The sequence below is a fragment of the Artemia sp. Qi Xiang Cuo genome, chromosome 4 (genome assembly GCF_049724085.1).
Source record: "Artemia sp. Qi Xiang Cuo chromosome 4, ASM4972408v1, whole genome shotgun sequence".
In the NCBI taxonomy this organism is placed as follows: Eukaryota; Metazoa; Arthropoda; class Branchiopoda; order Anostraca; family Artemiidae; genus Artemia; species Artemia sp. Qi Xiang Cuo.
Window position 1 is genome coordinate 29483869 of NC_142797.1, and position 17094 is coordinate 29500962.

The 17094-nt window shown below is 34.2% G+C and overlaps 1 protein-coding gene across 1 annotated transcript in view; it reads right to left on the reverse strand.

Annotated features, from left to right (window-relative positions):
* LOC148952970 (uncharacterized) overlaps positions 1-13750 on the reverse strand; it is a 100976-nt gene extending 87226 nt beyond the window's left edge. The window contains exons 1-2 of the mRNA XM_089087841.1: positions 12474-13750; positions 9453-9739 (exon numbers count right to left, since the gene is read on the reverse strand). Of these exons, the coding sequence (XP_088943967.1) occupies positions 9453-9735 (283 nt within the window). The 5' untranslated portion in view covers positions 9736-9739; positions 12474-13750. The remainder of the gene's footprint in view (positions 1-9452; positions 9740-12473) is intronic.
* Between the last annotated feature and the right edge of the window lie 3344 nt (positions 13751-17094).

Below are 17094 nucleotides of genomic sequence, written 5' to 3' on the forward strand. Positions count from 1 at the left end.
AAAAAAAAAAAAAAAAAAAAAATTTCTCATCATAACAAAAGAGAGAAAGAAAAAAAAACCTGGTTAAAGAAAAAAAAAACATAACAAACATAAAGAAAACAAACGCTGGACAAGTGGGGCACGGAAGGCTATCCCAACATGGGTAACAAATATAAACAAAAAAATAATAATAATAATAATAATAAAATTTCTATTCCACCATCACAGGTCAATACATAATTTTAATATTTTCTTCCTTAGAACTGATATTTGCCGAAATGACTCAATTTGAATTCTATCTTTCAGCCTATATTTATTTGAAATAAATGGTATTTGGTATCTAATTGAAAATCTAGATCTTTCACAATTAACAAAGGGAATTCGATATGTTCCAGAACACCTAAGAGCCGAAGGAGGGGGCAGAATCAACAGAAATTTTTCATAAAAATAACTACTAGGATCTTGTATTTTAAAATGCCATATTGATATATTAAGTTCTCTTATATGTTTCAGATCTAATAAATTCAAGAAAAGAAATAATGTTTCATTTTCAGATGCATCTCTAAGTTTTGATGGACGATGTAAAAAATTTCCAAGTATTCTCACTGATTTATTTTGAAGGATCTGTAGGGGTTTTATATGCGTCCAAAAAGTATTTAAATAAATAATTGTGCAATAATTTAAATAAGGAGCAATCAAAGAATGATAAATTATTTTTAAAATGGAAAATGGAAAAACATGTTGCAAACGATACATAGACCCAATATTTTGCGAAAGTTTCACCCTTAAATGATCAATATGAGTTTGAAATGACAAAAGGGGATCAATAAAAACTCCTAAATAACGATATGATTGAACTCTACGTATTTTATGCTCACCAACTTGAAGCTCCTGACATGAAATTTTTTTAGTAGCACGTTTTGAATGACCAAAAACCATAAATTCAGTCTTCTTAAAATTCGGTACTAAATAATTAGAAACAAACCATCGATTAACTGAACTAACAGTGTTAAACAAATTTTGAATCAATTTAGATGAATCATTCGCTTTAACAGAAACAGCTGTGTCATCTGCAAATAAAATTGCAAGACCATTATTTCACTGCAAACATCGTGGAAGATCATTAATATACATCAAAAATAAAAGCGGACCTAATACCGATCCTTGTGGGACACCAATATCTTCAAGATCATTTAAACTAGACAAATGACCATCAACATCTACCACGATTTTACGTCCATAAAGGTATGATCTTATTATTTCTAGTCCTTTCCCTCTTATACCGGAATTTTCCATTTTATCAAAAAGAATTTCATGGTTTAAAGTGTCAAATGCTTTTTTAAAATAATAAAAAAAAGTAGATAAATGATAATTACTATCTAAGCAGTCATTTATTTCTAATACAAGAGCTGCAAATGCTTGTTCTGTCGAATGGCCTGCCCTAAATCCAAACTGATATTTGGTAAAAAAATTTATTTTATTTAGATAATTAGTAATCCTTCCTTTTAAAATTTTTTCCAATACTTTAGACAATGGTGATAAAATTGCAATAGGACGATAATTATTTGTATCAGATTTATCTCCTTTTTTATGCAATGGTATTACACGTGCAATTTTCCATCTTTTATGAAATGTACCTGAGAAAATACATAAATTTAAAATATGAAGCAATGGTTCAAAAATTACACCTGCAATATTTTTTAGCAAATTAGTTGAAAGTTCATCATATCCCAATGAATTACCATTTTTTAAATTCTTAATGACCTTTTGAAATTCTGCAAAAGTAACCGGGGCCATAAATATGCTCGTATCTTCAGTGGGCGGTAGATATTTTTTATGCGACCTTGGGGAAGAAAGGTCAACTTCTCCTGAAACAACAGATGATCCAATACTAGCAAAATAGTCACTAAACTTCTTAGCAACAGCTTGTGGTCCTCTAAATTCTTTACCATTAATATCAAATAACACTTCAGGGTGTAACAACTTTTTATTTCTTCCAATTTTATCTTTAATGAAACTCCAAGTTTTTCTAGGGGAATCTGAATTTCGAAAAGATTTTTCATAATAAAGTCTTTCACTTACTCTAAGGATCCTTACCAGCATATTCTTATAATTTTTAAAACGCGTGAGATTTATTTCCGTGGGATATTTTATTCTAATTTTATATAAACGATTTTTCTCATTAATAGATCTCAAAAGTGATTCATTTATCCAAGGTTTTTTTGGGGTAAGTTTCTTTCCTCTCGGGCTCTTATATGGGCAAAAAAGATCAAGCTTTTCATTCATAATATAATAAAATTTATCTAATGATTGGTTCGGATCCTTCTCATCAATTATAGGACTCCAATCAACATCACCAAGCCCTTCTTTTAACCTTAACACATTTTTATGTGAAAAATCTCTACGCTTGGTTTGATTTTTTTTATTATGCGGAAAATTTATAAGAAAATCAGACATAATTATACAGTGGTCAGATGAATCATCAGGAATAATAAATGTATTAACAGCACTATAAGGTGAAAAAATATTATCAATAAGTGAAAATGATGTATCAGCTATTCTAGAGGGCACAAAACATACGGGGTTTAGTCCATAAGATAGTGGGCCCTCCAAAAACTGCAAAATATTTCTATCTATTCTATTCTGATCTGCAGATAGGAGTTTCATTAAATCAATATTAAAATCACCCATAACTAAATAAGGAGTATTAAGACTAGCTAATTTATCCAACATACTTTCAAAATGATTTTTAAATTCTATCTGGCTGGATGACGGAGTACGGTAAATAACTGCAATTAAAAACTTCCGATTATTTGGAAAAGAGCATTCAACTACACAAGATTCAAAAATCATTTCAATATTCATTGGCAAAAAATCAATCCTTATACGTGCTGGTATGCAATTTTAAATCAAAACACCTAGACCCCCTTGTTTTGGTCTTTTCCGACCGATGTGAAAAAATTGGTAATCTTTTACATGTATATTTTCAATTGAAAAATCATCTAAAAAAGTTTCACATAGGCCTAATATATCTGTATCTGAATCCGACAAAAAAGTTTCAATCACATCCTGCGCAGTCCTCCAACCCCGGCAATTCCAAAACGACATCCTACTTGTATTTACATGTTTTCTTACCAGCTCATTCATAAATATATATTGATTTTTTGGGATATCAAAATTACTAGAAGTATCTTCATCATCACCAGCTACAATAGTTTGAAAAATTGACTGAAATGAAAGAGAATTCCGCTCAAATTCTTTTAACCTTGATGATGGAATTTCACGATTATCTCTATCCATTATCAAATATTAATTCCACGTTAAGAGCAACCACACCATGCCCCAAAAGACCAGCAAACCATAATAAAAAATAACAATTTAAAAAACAAAAAAAATAATCTCCATTCCAAGTCGTTTTCCCTCAGTACGACTAATCTGCGCAACTTTTAATTTAACCTCTATGTGGATCTAAACAAAAAAAAGGAAAAAAAAATAATAATAATAATACACCTTATATAAACTAAACATAAAAAAAAACACTTTCAATTTAAATGTTTTAATTCATATTACTTGGACACATGAACTATTAATGCAACCCACGACATTACGACATTTGAACATCGACAGGGAATATAACAGGCACTTCCCTTCGGGCGATGGAAAAATTTTTATGAAAATCGTCAATCTCCGGTATGGCATCATTGAATGTGTATTTGGGTAAACGAGCCGTCTGGTCTTTTCACTAGCAGATTCGGCTGAATCCCCTTCGATATCCAGGCATCACATCCATGATCTTTTCGTAATTTGTCACGTTTCACTAGAAGCAGCTTTCGCACTTTACGGATTTCAGTTGGGACATCATCGCTGATGAACAGGTTGCTGTTGTTTCCAGGGAATATCTTATCCTTAAGCTTGCTAGCATTCTTTAATATGGCAAACTTATCGTCTTTTTTATTCAGTGTCACCTTCAAAAATTTACGGTTGCTATCATAATGAGTAACTGTGAAATTTACTTCGGGCGTTTCCAGCCCGTGACGAACTACCTCTGTGAATAGAACTTGAGCGTGGTTATTATCCTTACAAGCTGCGTTCCATATAATGACATTATTTTCTAGCTTTGCAGCTTCCATTCTCACAATCCGAAACATATAATCTTCATTTTTCCTTCTTAATTCCATTATTTCATCCGTGCAAGTTTTTATTTGCATTTTGAGGCTAGAGGTTTCATTCTCAATCTTTCCAATTTTCGATTCAGTATTGTTTATCTTATTCGTTTGTAGCGATTGTTCTTTTTCCAATTTATCCACCCTTGCGGTAAGAGTTCCTAATTGATTGTTGATATTGTCCAACTTATTTCCATTCTCTTTCACAACATCAAGAATTTGCTTAAAATCCGCAGCTAGTATCGATATTTCCGGTTTCGAGCTAGAACTGAGTCCTGAGGTGTCAAATAAACTGTCCATGCCTTCTTGCTTAGCACGTCCCATCTAATCACAAATATATCAATAATCCTTGATATAATATTCTCACATAAATTCACTCCACACAGAGGTCTTAACTACGTCTTATTCTGACGAGAGCATTAAATGATGAATAATAATCTTTATTATTGCCAAACTGGAATACCTCACTTGGATATCTTATGAAATTAACTCAATTTAACAAAGTCAAAAGTTCAATTAATGCATTGGTCAGAAACTCCAGTCAATTCAATTTATCCAGTGACGTCACACATTCCCCTAGGTTACAGTTACTGAATAAATGTTTAAATAATTTATGAGACGTAAAAGCGTTCTCACTATTTCGTAACTACTGAAAGAATCCAGTGTCTAATTAAATCAGAATAAAATCCTTTACTGACAACTAGTTCAAAACTGGGATTAATCCTTTTTAAAAGAATAGATAGATCTTAATTGTTCAAAGACTGAATCAAGACTGAAAGACTGAATCAATACTGAGATATGATTATTCATATCTACAAGGGATTCAGACAGTATATTTTGGACTGCGACTTAACAAGCAAATCGAATGGTTTTACATTGAATTTAAATAGCCAATTTGAGTTTATTAAAGGTACTTAATTAAATGGCCTGATATTTTTGTACCATGTACGGTTACTCCAGTGAATGTTTAAAAACGTCCAACCAGGTTTATTTTGGAGACCATCTGCAATAAAAATTCGAAGTGGAGTAGGTATACCGGAATTGAAAGTATAGGGGATTGGAATATATATTTAAAATCCAGTAACGAAGCAAAAAAGTTGCTTCAAAAGAATCATGAAAATATTGAGACTTCTATTATTTCTTTGACGTATAGGTTTCTGAAAAGTTATTGAAAGTATGTTAATAAGTCGCATCACGAAATTACAGCTTCCTCATGCATGTTTAATGATATAGTCCATTTAATGAACGTTTAATGATCGAGTTGTCGATGATGATAAAGATAAAGTCAAAGCTGTTAACCAAGTTTTCACTTCAGTATTTGTGTCCTTTGTTCTTCATGAATTAAAAAACGCCTGCTTTTGATCTTCGTCAGGATGTGAACTTAGATGACAGAGACATGCCGATTGAGTAGACTTACAATTCAAAACAAAACTTAAATGCAAATAATTCTTCTGATATTCAAGGTGTTTATAATAGCATTATATCGTGCCTAGCATCAATTCTGGCAGAGCCACTTGGTCTACTTCACAATCAGTGCTTAAAGAATGGTAAATCCCCGATTCCATGGAAAGAATCAGTTATCAAACCACTCCATAAAAAGAATCAACATCAGATATGACTAGTTATTTGATTGTATTTACTTTGACTATTCTAAAGCCTTTGGTAAAATATCTACATAGTTGTTGATTGCTAAGTGACAAGCTTATAACCACAAACTGCAAGTTGTATCTTGGATAAAAGATTATTTGACCAATAAATTTCAATCATTTTCTGTGTTTGGTCACCTCCTCGAGGATTGAAACCATTAGTTGGTTTCGTGCACGGTAGTTTCCTTGGTCCTATCTTGTCCTGTTTGTTGCAAATGATTATTTGAATATTGACAAAACAGGTGTTATGCATTTTCCATGTGAAGGTCACAGCCTAGAGCTATGTTATTGGATATTCAAAAATTCTTTTGTTGACAATGCTCAAGATTTGAGAGTCCATTTTGATAAGTTATTAAAGTCTGATAAACATTCCACAGTTGTAATTATTGACTTTACAGAGTAAAAAGAACATTCAAGAACCTCAAAGTTAGATATTTTAAGATAGTGTACAAGATTCTTCTAAGGCTGCTGGTGGAGTACATTTCTTCAGTGTGGTACTTATTGAATTAGAAAACCTTGGAATCAATTTCCTCGATTTCCCAGATAGACGGAAATTTGTTGATGATCTAGCCTAACTGTCTTAGAGACATGTTTCAAAAAGTTAAAAAGTAGCCCAACAGACATCTTCGAATCGATTTCAGACAAAGCTGTTACTGATGATATGAGAGTCAACCCTTTGAAGTCAACAGTTTTAACTATTAATTTCCTTCAAACTTCCCCTTCTTTCTCCTGCCCAATCCCCCCTGAAATGTCAGTCACCACTACAAAATTACTGGGTGTTACCATCTCAAGCAACTTAAAATGGGATTGCAATATTAACAATATATTAAAACAAGTAAATGCTGCATTTTCTCTCCTTAAACTCCTTAAAAGATTTAAATGCCCTAAATCGAATTGTATGAGGATTTTTATCTCATTTGTTTGCCCAACCCACGAGTATATCTGTCCTGTGTGGCATCCTGGCATCTCCATTGAATTGTCAGACAGAATAGAGGCAGCCCAAAAAAGGTGCCTAAGAATTATCGTCAATCAGGGTAAAGTCCCTTACATTTCCCTTCTTTGGAGAGCCAATCTAGTCACCCTCAAGGAAATGAGAGCAAAAATGTCCTTGCATTTTGCTAACAATGCCCTTCATAGCCCTCAGACAACTAACCTTTTCCCTAGTCAATATTCCCCCTTTGACCCTACCCCCCGTGTTCTGCTTCAACAAAAAACCCCTCTTCTTGCCCCAATAAATATTCTCACTGAAAGATATAGGAAAACTTTCATCCTTTACATAGTTGACATTCTCAGTGAATCTCCTCACTCCCCACCCCACCCCCCTTACTCCCTTTTAATTGTATTGTTCATTTTGCAAATATCAAGCTTTCTATTTTTGGACTTTTGATCATGAAACGGCTAGCAGGCACAAAATGGGCCAGCTCTCCAATTGTGATGCTGGACTACTACAAGAGGTGCATGAATATGCACCTGCTCTAGGTGCATGATAGAATATGCTCTAGAAGTATTTGGAGGCTGCTGCAAGACAAGTCTAGCAAAGCTGGAAACTATTCAGAACATGGCAATAAGGGTGACAATGGGTCCCCCAAATTGTACACCAAGTTATAAACTTAGAGTTCTTACTAGAATGCCTACAATACAAGACAGGAATATGTTAATTGTTAAATATTTCACAAAGATCCAGGCAATTGGCTATATTAATCCAGTTTTTGAAATATCTTTTGCCTTTATTCCTTTGGAAAAAGCAGATGCCCAAAGTAGGTCTTGGGTTATGTTTAATGATCTAGTTTTGACATGGAAAGATGAGGTCATCCAATTTAACCATTTTCAAGAGCCCCCCAAATGGAAGTTTGCACCAGCTGATACTCGCTTGGAGCTTATTACAGGCAAAAAGTCAAGTTATCTTCCCAGTCAAGTGCAAGCTATTTTCAAGCAAAAAATGACAACCTGCTTCAGGAATTTCATACAAATGTTTACAGATGGGTCACTGAAAGAAGGCAAGGCAGCAGCAGCTGTGGTGATTCCTGAATATTGCTTAAATATATCCACTAGGCTTCCAAATGACACATCCATCCTTGCAGCTGAGCTAAAGGCAATATTTGAAGCTCTAATACCATTAACAAAATGCCCCCAGAGGATGGCGATCCTGCTCTCAGACTCTAAGTCTGCCTTACAGGTCATGAGCCAAGTCCATAGGTCAGTAATAGACTCTGATATAGCAAGTCTCAGGAAATTAATATGGAGCATTCAAGAAAGTGAGTGAAATTGACCCTGAATAAGATTTTGGCAGTTTGAAGTTTCAGTGATTGTGGTGTCAGTATTTTCATCTTGCAATTGTATTAGTTCTTATATTTTGGAATAGTCGATTTAAATAGTGAACAAGCAAAACTATGGTCATTGAGGTCATGATTTTACTGACTAGCTAAAAATATTCCTAGAGAGTATCCCTACCAAATGTATATGAAGCCTCTTGACTTACAGTCTGGATAAATATTGCTCTGATAGGATAGTTTAATTTTATTGTGTTGGTAAACTAAATGAGTGAGCATAGACCATAGTAAAAAAAAGACATAGTAAGCATTAAATGAATGGCTCAGGTGACTGAAAACAATAGTACATTGTACTTTTAGTCGCAATATGTGCATTCTTGCTTTAAGAATGCCTCCTAAAAACTGGAATATTTTCACTAACTTTATTCTGAATCAAGATTTATACATTTTTTTCCATTGATGTTTGTGGTATTCTTGTGATTCTAAAAATAATTCCCTATTAAAGCAAAGTATCACTAGTTTTGTTCAAAAAATCACTAAAAAACTATGGCAAGAAAAAAAGTCATAAAATAGAGATAAACAGCTGTGGGTGTTAACCATGGCTTTTAAACAAATGATTCAAAGAACATGGTGTAAATATTCTTCAGGTTCTGGTGATTTGGAAATTTTGTTTTATAATAGCCAAATTCAAAATTGATTCAAGAGCCTAGTATATTACCTATGAAGATGGTGTTTTTGGTGATTTTGTTACCACAAATTTGTTCATTCTACAAAACAAAAATCTGATGGAAGTGAAAAGCAAATTTGAAATGAAATGAATAAGAATTATTGCTTTGCAGTTTATACTACATACTTCTGCAAAACAAGTTCAAATAAACTGACCTGTGATATTTCCATATTTGTAGAACTCCAAAAAACTAGTAGTTTAAACAAAACTGAGCTTGCTTAAGTTTTTGGAGAACCAAAAACTATATATAATGAAAGACTGTTGAAAGACTTATAAATTAGTCCTTTACTTTCTGCAGGCTACTTGAGGCCTTTCCTGGTCCTATTCCCATTCTGTTGCTTTGGTTTTGTGTTTTCTGAACTGTAGTGTTAGTTTTACAGAATTCTACAACTATAGGTAGGTGTCACAAGTAACTTTATGTGAACCAGTCTTACAGATAGATTTTATAATGACTGCAAAGCAACACCTAATTCTTGTTTGTTTTAAGTTTTAATTTTACTCTTTACTCCCATTAGAACTTTTTTTTTTATATTCCCCAGGTTCCATCACCCCTAGGAGCATCTCTGGATATACAGCAGGTTACAACAAAGCATCAATAAGACGAAAAGTCAGATTATGTCTAAAAATCTAAAAACATCAAAACTAATAAAGATAATAAAATTAGCACCTATGGGATTCTTTGTTCTTGTTTGAGTATTATGTCCATTGGTCAAATTTCCAACAGGTGTGGCACTTGTTAGCAGTTGTCTTCTTCCCAAGTCAGAGAACACAGATGCTGGGAAGTGTTTTGGGCACACACGAGGGTCTTTGTAATTTAACACATCTTTTGGATCAAGGTCTAAAGCTAGTAGCCACTCATCTCTGTGTTCTACCTGCTTAGGGAATTTGTAGAACTTGATCCCTTTTACTCTTTTTGCTTTACACCAAGGAACAATACATAATGATGGCATGGTCCTACAACAAATACAGCACTTTACACAAAATCTGAAATCTTAGAACATAAAACCAGCTTTAGTAATTACTAAAATATAAAATACATAGGTAAACCCACCAGCAAGTTAATTTACGAGCACATAACTACATATATAGTACAATAAGTAACCAAGTCAAACTCAAAACTGGTTTTATCTCATTGATGTGAATGTCGGCACTTCTTCTCTGTGCATGCTGTTCCTCACTTGAACAGCCTCTACAGTCACCATCCAGTCCAAAACCATAGATAAATTCTAGAAAGGAGTTGACTGTGACTGGGCCAATGCAGAGTGCAGGCTAACATGGGATGCCAAACCATAGTTATGTTACACTACCAGCAAGACTTTCTAGAGGAGGCTTGTCACCACCTTATCTCGCTGGACATGCAATTTAAGGTAATTGTAAGGTAAAAAAGCAGAATTTACCACAAAATAAGAAGGACTAATGCCCCTTTATTGTAATTTGTACTTGGGTTCCACCTGTTACTGGTTTAATCTATTTACTGATACTAATTTATAGTAGTCATTCACTGAAAAATTATTTGAATTTATTTCTGGTCACCTCTGGTTTAATGCAGCTCTATGTTTCTTTGACAAACGTTTTTAGGGAAAGTTTTTTTTACTCAAACGAAATCATAGGACTGGCTCTAGCATGGATAAATCCAATCTTAGACACGTATTTTGAATCAGAACAATTGTATTTAACTAGGCTTGGATGTAAGGCTAACTTTTGCTTAAGTGTAAAAAAAAAGGTTGTACAGTCAGTTACAGATACAGATATTTTATTTATGAAATGTACATCATGCTACAAAATACACCTGCGCACATGCCTGGTGGCAGTTGATCCTAACTTGTCCAGTTCTAACAAACAGAAAATAACAACTGTTTATAACTATCTACATCATATCCAAGAATAGGCACCTACTCTCTACCTTTACTAAAAGATAAATTTTAGCCAAAACTTTATCCTTCATCAGTCACTAACTGATGTAGTTACTACATGGTTGCCTAACTAGAGTCCCAGAGTCCCACTATAGCCTTAAATTAAAGGTTAGGTTTTGGGCTACTACATGAGATTATTTAACTGAAGTTTTGACAATAATGGGAAGCAAGAAAAAAAATTGAAATTTTGTTTTGAGCACTGAATTTTGCATGTTAAATTAAATGGCATGTAAAATCAAGGCTATTACTTTTACAGGCCAAAAGATATTTTTATTTACTAATTAGAAAACATGAAAATATCATGTCTTTCCCTTTATCTGATAAGCTGGTAAAAACTTGAAGTAAATCCAACCACTTTTTTGTGTTGTAGGGGGTGACTTAAAAGCACTATAACTTGTGCCTATATAACTGACTGGCAGTATTTTAAAAGGCTATGAGTGGCTCCATACATAGAAAGTGGTCAGAAGTAAGGGACTGGGGGTTGCATAACTAGTCAGATATAAAAAAAAATCCTGGAACTCCTGAGTTTAATACATGCTAAAGGTATTTATGTTGTTCCCAAGATGCATGAAGCACATCTGGCAGGAACAGGACAAGCATAAGATCAAGAAATATCTTTTACTGACTTTTTTAAATAGTTTATAGATGACATTAATTTGTGTGAAGAAACTTACTAGTACTACCAGCAAGGATATATGATATTTTCCTGTTTCCAAAGAAACAAAAAATGAGCTATTTTGAACTAATCAATAACTAATTCTATGACACTTGAATTTTCCCCCCAAAAGTTAAAGATGTTTTCTTCAATTATGTAAGCACAGTTGCTTTAGAACCATCTTTAATTTATATATATATATATATATATATATATATATATATATATATATATATATATATATATATATATATATATATATATATATATATATATATATATATATATATATATATATATATATATATATATGCATTTTTAATCCTTCTGGAAATTTTGTGTTTTGTTTTAAATATTTGGCTTTAACTTTGTTGAATTCAGCATTAAAATAGCCTATAATATGTCAAAATGCTTCACATATGTGATATCATGTGACCCTCATGACTTGGTACAGGAAAATATAACATAGGAATAGCAATGAAATATATAAGCTGGTTTCAAGTCACCTCCCCCCCCCCCCTTATGGGGTGACTTGATACCACATATTTGTCTTACCTATTGAAGTTGAATTAAAAAAAAACATGTTTTGTATTTAAGGTCATGACTTAACAAAATATAGCAGAGCAAATGAATTACTAAAAATATTAAACCAGATATAGTTGAAAAATGCAAAAAGTGATGTCAAGTCACCCCTACTCAATGGAAATTAATTTCTTTTTTAATGATGTGTCTAAATATAAGAATCAAACACTTACAAATGTACCCCCTCCCCCATTGATGGTCCCATATATAGCCCCAAATATACCTAAAAATTAAAAGACAACACTGAAACATCAAAATTCTTAATTATTAATGTGTAGGAAGTTCTTATTCATCATATTATCATATTTCTTTTTGTTGTTATATACTTTTTAAAACCATACCAAATAAGGTTTCCACAAATTATGCACTCAATGAAACAAATAGACAATTTGTAGAATGGAAGATAGCTGGTTTAATATAGGATCTATAATATATGACTGCATTGCTGCAATAGAAAAATACATTATTAGATCTATATATAGCCTAAGGCTATCATGAGGGGTGAAGTGCAGGTAAATTTCTAGTGTAATATTCTTACCTTTTTGTTCTAGGTGACCTGGGTTTCTATGTCTAAAGAATAAACATTGAGACTTTCTACATGGTGTCAGATCCTCTAAAACAACATGAAAGCCAACATCACATACCCTGCAATGGATTGGACGAGTGATAACCTTAAAGAGGCATGGACAAGATTCAAGAATCATGCAAAGCTGATGTTCCAAGGACCCCTTAGCGGAAAGACAGAAAAAGTGCAATGCGCCTCCCTGCTGATCTGGCTTGGAGATAAAGGGCGAGACATTTTTAGTACCTTTACAATTACAGCTGAAGAACAGGACAAAATTCAACCATACATGGACAAGTTCAGTGAATATTTCCTCCCTCACTGCAACACAGTGTTTCAAAGATATCTCCTTCATAAATGTGATCAATGAGATGGTGAACCAGTGGATCAATATGTAACTGATCTGAATCTTTTGGCTTGTGAATGTGCACATTCCACAACAGCCATGAGAGATAAAATGGTAAGAGACCAACTTGTATGTGGTGTCTCTTCAGCAAAAGTCAGAGAGAAACTCCTCCAAGCAGGTTCCAATCTAACTCTGTCACAAGCAATTACTATAGTACAAACACATATAGAAACCCAGGTGCAGCTCAGGACAATGTCACAGCCTGATACATGTGGCAGCCAAGCTTATCAAGAAACATGAATAAAGCATGAAGTGGATTTTGTCAGAAGGGTAAAGAAATCAAACCATGCCGCATCTTTAAGACAATGCTATTTCTGTGGAGGGGATTATTCACCTTCCCACAAATGCTCTGCAAAAGGAAAAATATGCAGTAACTGTGACAAACCAAACCATTTTGCAAAGGTATGCAAAAGCAGCAAAAAGGTGCTGAAAATAATAAATCAACAACATCAAGCAAATGAGCATCAACCAGACAGCAATCATGAGCTCTTCATTGACACCATAAACATGGACAAAGGTGATGATCAGCCATATGTGAAGCTCACAATCAATGAACACATCAGTATCATTTTCAAAATTGACACAGGTGCACAGGCCAACATCATACCTGAAACACTTTTTAATACCCTCAAACCAAGGCCCAAAGTAAATAAGACGCTACAAAATCCTTACTAATTTTGGAGGACAGAAGATCCCAACACTTGGTGTTGCCAGCCTTAACTGTGCATACACCAACAGATGCACTGAGACACAGCCCTTCTTCATAGTAAAAGATGCCCCATCCCAATCCTAGGCTTCAAAACCAGCAAAAAACTAAAATTGATTAAGCTGATACTTACTGTGACAAAACCAACCCTATTCATAGAGGAATTCAAAGCTGTATTCCAAGGTATAGGCCAGCTCAAAGGTGAGTGTCACATAACACTCAAAGAAGGAACTGAACCTAAGGCTGTACAAGCCAGACACATCCCAATATCTCTCCAAAAGAAGTTCAAGAAGGAACTAGACAGGATGGAAGCACTTGAGGTCATCAAAAAGATTACATACCCCACAGATTGGGTAAATGCTGCAGTTGTGGTCAAAAAGCCTGACAAAAGCCTCCGGGTCTGCATTGACCCACAGGACCTGAAAAGGCCATCAAAAGACCCCAATGCCCACATTTGATGAAGCAATACTAAAACACTCCAGTGCTAAATTTTTCACCAAGCTTGACACCCATCACGGATATTGGTCTCTTGTCCTTGACAACAAATCATCTCAACAAACAACTTCTAACACTCCATATGGCTGATACATGTTCAAATGCATATTGTTTGGGTTGATTTCAGTGCAGGATGAATTTCAACACTGCATGGAAGAGGCATTTGAAGGCATAAAAGGTTTTTCTGTCATAGTTGATGACATCATTATATCTGGGAAAACCATAGAGGAGCACAACACAAATGTTTGCAGTGCACTAATCAGAGCATTTGAAAGGACTGTAAAATTCAACCTAAAAAATGTGTGTTTGGGAGCAATAGCATACTGTACTTTGGACACATAATATCAAAAGTCAGTCTCCACCCAGACTCACAAAAGGTCTGTGCACTGAAAGAAATGAGAGCCCCATCTACTAAGGATGAACTACAGACCATACTGGGAATGATGACCTAACTAGCAAGGTACATCCCCAATCTAGCATCACTAAATCAGCCCCTATGTAACCTGGCAAAACAGCAACAGCTCAAGTGGGAGCCACAACACAATATATGGTAAAATTCTACTTTAGCTGCTTTTGGCTATCTTGGGAAGGGGTTAGGTTAGGACAATGAGACTTTCAGGGATGGGTCTACAGGCTAAAGTATGTCCCGGGAAGGTATTTTGAAGTACATACCTCCACTCCTTCTCCCTCTAGAGGGTCATGAAATTTGCCTACATGACAGGTCTAGCCTATACCCATTGCAATTTTGACAAAACAACATTTTACCTTAATTTTCAGTTATCAGTTTCTTTTTCTCTGGCTTTAGCTCTGAAAATGCAATTTCAGTTATTAGAGCAGAATTTTTAAACATATAAATAGTTTATTTTCAAAATTTAGGATATGTATATGCATAGATTTAAAACCTCGGCATTTAGGACTAAGCAATATTGTGAAGCTGAAAACAATTTAGTTGTAGCCTAGGCTAGTTCATCTCCATTTAAGCAGAAGATCCATTTTTCAAGGTTTCACTTCTATAACTCATATATTTCTAAAGGTCATCAAAGGTCAAGACCCTCAAGAGGGAGAAGGAGTGGAGGTAGGTACTTCAAAATACCTTCCCAGGACATACTTTAGCCTGTAGACCCACCCCTGAAAGTTTCATTTTCCTAACATAATCCCTTTCCAAGATAGTCAAAAGTAGCTAAAGTAGAATTTTACCCAATATATCATTCAACAACATCAAAGAATCCACTTGCAGCCCATTAGCATTTTTTGATCCAAAAGCAGGGATCATTGAACTACAAGTTGACGCTTCAAAGTTTGGCCTAGGAGCCACCCTTATTCAAAATGGGAAGTCAATTTCCTTTGCATCACGCTTGTTGAACACCATCAAGCAGAACTACTTGCAGATAGAAAAGGAACTATATGCTAGGCTATTCTCTTTGGCTGCATACACTACCACCAGCACCTCTATGGCCAGAAGTTCATAATTGTATTGGATCACAAGCCTCTCCAAGGCTTGTGAGTTTTTATACTAACACTGTGAGTTTGTAAACTTTTAACACTAATTTAATTAAATTAGGCTATAATATTTACTAGCAGTAAATAGCCTAAAGATAAACTTTTCTTCTTCTTCTTCTTCAGTTATAGGCTTGGATAAATCCATTTAACCTTTTTCGTATCTTCTGATGATGTCAGGGCATCCTGGGAAATCAAAGATAAAAATTAGTAAGACAACTTTGAACAATTCGGCATCATGAGATATGATATGAGATATTTATTTCAAGAAATTACTATCACAAGCCCTGAAGGGCCGAATTCGAATTTCGAAGTCCATAAAAAACAAACAAGCAAGAAAATCATAACAAAAGCACAACAACTTAAAGATTGGCAACCAATGAAAAAAAAATTAAAATAAATAAATAATCAAATATCGGAATGCTGTATGATTCCTTTGTCACTTATATTAAAAAACTTCAAAATGGCAACTAAAATAACTAATAAAGATAAAATAAGATAAAAACTAGTAAAACTGAAAAAAAATAAATAATATTCACATTAACAAATGTTTAAAAAACAACATAAAGAGTATAGAGAAAACCAAGCTGTTTCTTTTATTATATACGAGAAACGACAAAATTTATGCACAAATTAACCACTATTTATTAAATCAGTAAAAAAAAGGGATAAAAGATTTCTTATACCGCAAGGTAGTACAAAGAATGGGAGATAAGGTAGGGATAGGCTGGGACACAGTTCGTGGAGGACGATTTCTATCAGGTACATGGTATTCAGGGAAAAGGTTCGCATTACGGGGGTTCAAAAGTGGCAACTTACCAAAACGGAGGAACAAATTATCTCTTCGTCTCTTGAGGGTCTCTAGTTTTGAAATATTTAACAAATGCAAATATGGTATCTTACCCTCTTTAAAAATAATTCTTAGAGCTCTCCTTTGGACATTTTCAATTTTTTGTGTTGCTTCATTAGAGAGGCCAGGGTTCCACACAGGACAAGCGTACTCTAATATTGGACGCACGAAAGAAATGTATACTTGTATTGAATATGATTGAGCGCAACTAAATTTTTTTAGAAGTTTAAGGAGGGAAATTGAGAAGTTTGCCTGTCGTAGGATATTATTTATATGGGCATTCCATTTCAAATTGGAAGAAATTGTAACGCCGAGGAGTTTAAGAGATGTGACAGAGGTTTCAGGAGGAATAGTAGCAAGAAAAAGGGGAGGGGATTTAAGGAAACTTACTGAAACTATTGCGGATTTAGAAGGGTTAACTGTCATGTCAAGGGAAGAGGCCTCACAGGCAATATCTTGGAGTATGCCCATTGGGTTGCTAAAGATGTTTTTATGACATATCCCTAAAACTGTCAAGTCATCGACAAATTTCCATCTATTGTCATAAAGGGTTGAAAGGCTGTTAATCATAAGAGAAAAAGGAGAGGGCCTAGAATAGTCCCCTGAGGAATGCCATTAAATATGGGGAGGTGATCTGAGAAAC